At 38.4% G+C, this 6,508-nt stretch overlaps 1 protein-coding gene across 1 annotated transcript in view; it reads left to right on the top strand.

The window, feature by feature from the left end:
• The first annotated feature begins 270 nt into the window (after positions 1–270).
• NPHS2 (NPHS2 stomatin family member, podocin) overlaps positions 271–6,508 on the top strand; it is a 99,139-nt gene continuing 92,901 nt past the window's right edge. The window contains exons 1-3 of the mRNA XM_077452839.1: positions 271–520; positions 1,851–1,954; positions 5,703–5,775. Coding sequence (XP_077308965.1) covers positions 274–520; positions 1,851–1,954; positions 5,703–5,775 — 424 coding nt within the window. The 5' untranslated portion in view covers positions 271–273. The remainder of the gene's footprint in view (positions 521–1,850; positions 1,955–5,702; positions 5,776–6,508) is intronic.

Below are 6,508 nucleotides of genomic sequence, written 5' to 3'. Positions count from 1 at the left end.
ACTCAAAATTTTTGAATCATTGATAAGATCATTTGCATTAAATTAAATCACTTTCACCACTATATCTGAATATCCACTATAACTAATAGAGTTTATTTTGGAAATAATATAAAATTCTGATCACAATTGTCCAATAATTGTGGTCAACTAAGCATTTACAATAGACAGTTTAATTAACTGCACATCTTCATTAGTATCCGTCCTCCTTGATATCTCCCACCTGCTAGCATCATATAAGTAGGTTGCTCTGCCCCCTCACTGCTTATCACAATTATGACTGAGAAGAGATCTCGCAGCTCTTCCCGAGAGCCTCCTCAGAAACAGAGAGACACTTCTAGTCAGGGCTCCAAAAGAGAAAAGAAAAGGAGCCAAAGCTCAGAAAGATCTAGGCCTGAAAGAAGTAGGGAGCCCAGCAAGAATGATGCAAAGGTTTCTGCTGTGGTCGACGTGGATGATGTGTTGGCTTCAGACCAGGAGACAGACATTATGGCTCTTCTGGAAAGTGGACAGAAGGATGAAGGTAGGCACCCAAAATATACATAGACTGTTAATTACTTCTGATTTATGTACAGTATATTGGGAAATTATAAACAAACTGTTAATACCAATTAATAGAGTTATACAGTATATTCATAATTTTGCTGCGTTTTTGCCATGTTTGTATTTTTTGTGGTTGCCTTACATCAGTCTGCATCTGTGAAAAAAAAAACACCCAACTATGGGTGTATTTACTAATATATATATATATATATATATATATATATATATGCCATGTTTTTTAGATGCGTTTTCAATGCATTCCAATGGAAAAGTGTGTTTGGGGTGCGTCTTTTTTTACCACACTAAACACACTCCAAAAATGCAGCATGCAGGACCTTTAAAACACAGCCAACTGGTGTGAAGAGTTCCATAGGTTTTAATGGTCATGCAATTTTCTTCTGCTTTTTGTGAGGCGAAAACTGGAAAAAAAAATGATCCATGTGAAAGGGCTCTAATTATGGATATTGTGCAAAATGCTACTGATCATTTTCTTTATATAATAAACACCAATTAATACAGGTATTCATTAAAAAAGGCTTATCCACATGTTGCTGCGCCTTAATTTTTCAATCAATCAACTGTGTTCTAGTTCAAGCTGTGCTGCTGCAGCAATGGACATCAACGACAAGGCTGTGATGTCTGGCAGGGACGCCCATTTACAGATAAAAATTGTGTATTTTGTTACTTGCGTAGAATTACATTTTAAGAATTAATCTTACTTAAACATTTAACATTTAACGTTTAACATGCCTGCAGTATAGAAATCCTGTCATCTGCCTTTATATTTTCCACCTGTTCTTTTTAGAGAAGCATTGTCCGGTCCACAGCCAATGTGCATTTTACAGATCCTCCAAAAGTGGCATATTTCAAAAGGCATTGCTAGGAAGGGAAAGTGGTCCGCCAGGAGGGACACACAACAGCTAGAGATCTTGGTGTGCAAGGGTTCATAATCAACACAAATGAGTCTAGCAATGATGGAGATATTTCTCTCTGCCTTAGGATCTAGATGAGAAATCTGTCTGGGGCCCCTGTTAAAAAAGAAAACAACGCATTCAAGCCTTTGAGAGTTGTAGTAGGTTTCAGTAGTGCAGTGTTGGGCTGAGCCTTGTAAAATGAATGACAGATGTCCATGTAGAGCTCATGTGACTGTATGTGCATGGCTCTTTTGAACCTCCTGCACCCTTTTCTTTAGACAGTGCTAAGGTTAACATTTTGCCTATTGAGGTTTGCATTATATTTTGATGAATTGCATCTGCGTTATAAAGTAGTATTTACAAGACAGTTTATATTCTAAATTTTTGCATTTTCAGCTTTGAAGCCTACAGGTCTCCGAGTATGTGAGGTGCTCCTCATTTGCTGCTGTCTTCTGCTGCTAATCCTCACGTTCCCTCTCTCCATCTGGTTCTGTGTCAAGGTGTGTATTTCTCTGTGAGACCCTTTTTGGCATTTCCTTTTTAGGTACCGTAGATAATAAGTAGCCTGATGCGCAAATCAATCAATTAGATAAATTAAGAGCGGCAGCCAACTTAAAATGATGTTTGTCCCCACAATACTGAATATGAATAAATGTATAAGCGTCGCTCACTCAACAATGAAAATCTTAAAATACAAATACAATTTAAAGTGCAAAATGCATGTTCAATAAAACCAAGTCCAGAAAATGTAGATTCAATGGTCCATAATCCACAGAAAACAATAGAAGTATATAAAGAGCAAAAAAAAAAGCAATGTGCAGATTGTGCAAGATACTTCAAATGAAATGATGGACGTTCCAAAATAAAATAAAGTATTTCAAAAGCAGTAAAAGGCGAACTTCAATAAATATGTGTAAATATCTCTTCCACCTGCATCCGTGATCCACCACAGGTGTGCCCCAGCCTCTCACCTCAAAGAAAGACCCCAATGGGTCTTCTGGCGCTTCAGGTCACTGAAGACCATTAAGAAATCCTGTCCTTGCAGTATCCCATAGAGTTGCGGTATATGGCAATGGATCAAGATAAAACTAATATTCTGAGTAGATATAATTTCCTTAGGCTCCTCCATTAAACACTCATAAACAAGGGAAACGAGATCTCCATAGTGTAGTAATTCAAATAAAACATTTAATCATAAGTAGTAACTCAAATAAAATTGCACAGTGGTCAGCATCAATCTATTTATGAGCTTCTGGTCTCGGCCATGACCGGAAGTAGAACCGGCTCCTTCCCGACGTTTTGCGTCACAGATCACATGACTTTCTCAATTCATGCATATTCTTTTTAGGTAGATGCTGCCTGACCTGATTCATTTCCTATATCTCTCAGGAATCCAGTGGCAAGATCATCCAGTCTTAGTTGCAAGCTCTTTCCCTCCTTCACCATTGTAAAAATAGGTTTCCTACTGCTGCATTTGCAAGTTGGCAGAGTGTTAAAGTCAATGTAGGCATCTTGTCAGTGGAATTCCACAGAGCATTTTTTTGGGGTATATTGAATGTTCAGAAGCATATCCAAAACCTAAAAACAAAAGTAATATTTTGCAGCTTTATCATTGTGGCAACTGCATTCATTTTCTTTTTTCAAGCCAAACCCATTGTCAATAACTACAGATAATACCTGTTGATTAAAGCAGAAATGCAGTGTCCCTGTCACTTCCTGTAATCTGAAAAGAAAGCATAGACATCCAGATATTTGTTGTGTAAACTACTAGCACAATAAATCCACCATGTGATGAAGAAGAACGCTAGCAGACATGCTTGATGTCCAGTCTGTGTGACAACAATGACTTTTCTTATAGATATGGTGGAGAAATTAGTGTAGCTACAAAGGGACTTGAAGTGTGATATTCAGTGATTTCCATATTTTAAAAAAATGTACACCTTGCACTGCACAAACCGGGACCAAGCGGTTACTGCGGCCATGTGAAAGTCCAACATTAAGGCAGTTCCCTGACTTACAGTTGAGCCGTACACGGTACAGTGATAAAAAGTGTTGTCCTGTGTCACTACATATACTGTAGCTTCATGTATGCTGCATTAGGAGGGACGCTGCTGAGCTGCGCCCTCTCCACCAGTCCAGCGTACCTCTGTTACCTAAATTCCATGCACCTAGCACAGACTTCATGTGTGCACTTGTTCACTCCTCCACTCTCGTACCCATGTGACTAGGTCATTGATCTCTGTAACCCGGGTTTGGTTCTGATTGCTACTGGAAACAGACCACTAGGGAAAGAGCCAGGACATCAACCCCTCCCTACCGCAGAACCTTTCTACTTTACCAGGTACAACGCCTAATGACTGGTTGCTTTGTGTCTGAACTAGTGCCTAGTTATCCATAGCAACTACACTTCTTCTGTTCCTTACTTGATTTGCTGTGTAAACCTTTTGTAGCAGCTGAGCTTCATACCTCTTATGTGCTTTACAGACCTAGGTTCTTTTAATACGCTAGAACCAATAAGCACCCCTGAGAATTACTTCAGACCAGGCTCAGAACAGTTGATGCAACTTTACTGAAGAACTTCAAAATACAGTCAAATAAGAACAGTAATGTCATAGTGTTCCAATCTACTTCTGCCCAGGCATACCTCAGAAAGGTAGTAGTCCATTTTTGGTGTTCTCCATGTATTGGTTGCTTTCCGGAACCCTTGTGCTTCCTCCACAAGATACACAGCATGTTTTGCCCCAAAAGTTGATGAAAGGCCAGCGAGCCCTGAACACAGCCTTCTGTGATCTTTATATCACTGGTGAGTAGGCTGGAACCAAACAACCCAGGAAATGAGGCACACACACACACACACGCGCGCATTATCTTCCTTCCCCCCCAGTCTGAACCAGCCACTAATGCAGTGACCACATTTAAAGATTGTTAAGCTACAATATATAATTTTTTTCTTTTGATTTAGATACACTTTTTTAAAGTTGTTCTACAGGCTCAAGGATTTTCACCTTCATGTATTCTATGCATGAAGGTAAAAAAACCTTCTGTGTTCAACAATCCCCCCAATACTTACCTGAGCCCCATCCTGATCCAGCGATGTGCATGAGAGCCTTGGCTCTCCAGGAACTCTCCCGCCAGTGAGCCAATGAGAAGAGAGAGGGATTGGGGCCAAGCTACAGTTCTGTGTCTGAATGGATGCCCCCACAGCAAGCTGTTTGCTCTGGGGGCACATGGCAGGAGGGAGGGGCCAGGAGCATCTGCAGGAGACCCGAGAAAAGGAAGATCGGGGCATCAAAACCACTGCACAAAGCACTATTACTGTGCATGCACAGATGTGGCCACATTGCTCTGCCCAGACAGCAGGTCCTGGCAGAGCTCTGTCAAGACATCTGGGGGTTCGCTCATGTGCAAAGACAGGGGCGGTTTCAGACTTCCTGTTGCTGGTCTTTTTGCATGCATGGGGAACCCTGCATGTGCACAGATGTCCAGAGGACCTGCACATGTGTAGATATACAGTAGGTCTCTCTCAGGAACTAAACCCTGCAGTAAATCTGTGTAAACGTAGCAGGCGGTGAGAATATCTTGGCTGGGTGATAAAAGAGGAAGTTGCTGCTATGCAACATGAATAAGGTTTACTTAAAAAAATAGTTTACTTAATAAAAATAGTATCCATTGGTAAGAGAGGAAGGGACGAAGAGACAAGCCAGCACAAGATGTGATTTAAGGTGAACATCCACTTAAAGTACAACATCAATATGTATTCCAAATACCAGTAAATATGTTAATTATTTGTGCTGTGAACTTTTCACAAAACATTAGTAAATAGCAAAACCAAGAATCCAAGTACACCTACATGTTTATTTTTCCTCATGTTTTTTTCTATATATTATTTATCAAGTATTAAAACATTTTTTGCAGAGAGTTTATATATTTCAGAATGCTTACCCATATAGTGAAATCATTCGTAATAATGGGTATTGCTGTATAGGCTTTTATATATTATGTATTGACAGCTACAATAATTTTTTTAAATATATACTCTTATGTTACAAGGTATTTAATATGAATACCTATACTGCATGATGTAGCAAGTGCTTGTTTTTCATGCTGACATCATTTTTTTTTTTTTTATCAGAAATGATTAAATATTCAGTTATCTTCATTGGTATTATAGCCTAAAAACATTGCAGTTATGTACAGAAATATTTATTTTAAGGTGTCTTTAACATTAACTAATAATTTGCATTGCAGATTGTGAGGGAGTATGAGCGAGTTATTATATTTCGACTAGGGCGGTTGTTACCAGGACGAGCTAGAGGACCAGGTAATAATAATTGAACTGCTTCTGAACTGCTTCTGCACTAGTAACATTTATACCAACAATTAGTAAGCTGTAATTTCCCTCAGCAGTGTACAGATCTGCAGTAGTAGATCTTCACCACCCATTCCCCCTTCATTTTTTTTCATGGTTTCATCGGTAGGCGTTGGCTTCTCTGGGTTCAGCTAACAGGGCTACCTACACTTAAAAAAAAAAAAAAAAAAATATATATATATATATATATATATATATATATATATATTAAAAAGGCATACAATTTAGGGAGAAGGGGTGGATAGGAATGAAGATTGCCTGGAGGTTGAAGATCCACTTTAAAGTGGAACTAAACTCTCGCAGTCAATATTAACTATTTGTATTCCTTTTGTTGCTAGCATTCATATTTAGAAAAGTATACTATATTTACACTTTTTTTTAAACATTTCTTTAGTTGCTTTCTGGTTTCTGACCTAGGCCAAAATTATGTCATACATCTTAGGAGTCTTCTTGGGCATTTTTTTTTCAGTTCAAACATTTTAATTTTTTTTATGTTTTCTATTGTAGCTAAAATATGGGTTTATGAGATTTGCAGATCATTGCATTGTTTTATGTAGATTTTACACAGCGTACCAACTTTATTGTAATTGGAGTTGTACTTGATTTGTTTTTGCTTTTACCTGCAATTTTTTTAATTATCAAAAGGGCCTCATTAAATAAAGCACTTATTTATTTTTAGCATTGA

The sequence above is a fragment of the Lithobates pipiens genome, unplaced genomic scaffold, assembly GCF_037356315.1.
Source record: "Lithobates pipiens isolate NorthernLeopardFrog02 unplaced genomic scaffold, aLitPip1_a1.2 Scaffold_23, whole genome shotgun sequence".
NCBI classification, from domain to species: Eukaryota; Metazoa; Chordata; class Amphibia; order Anura; family Ranidae; genus Lithobates; species Lithobates pipiens.
The sequence above is the reverse complement of the archived record's forward strand: the minus strand, read 5'-3'. Positions and strand labels throughout refer to the sequence as shown.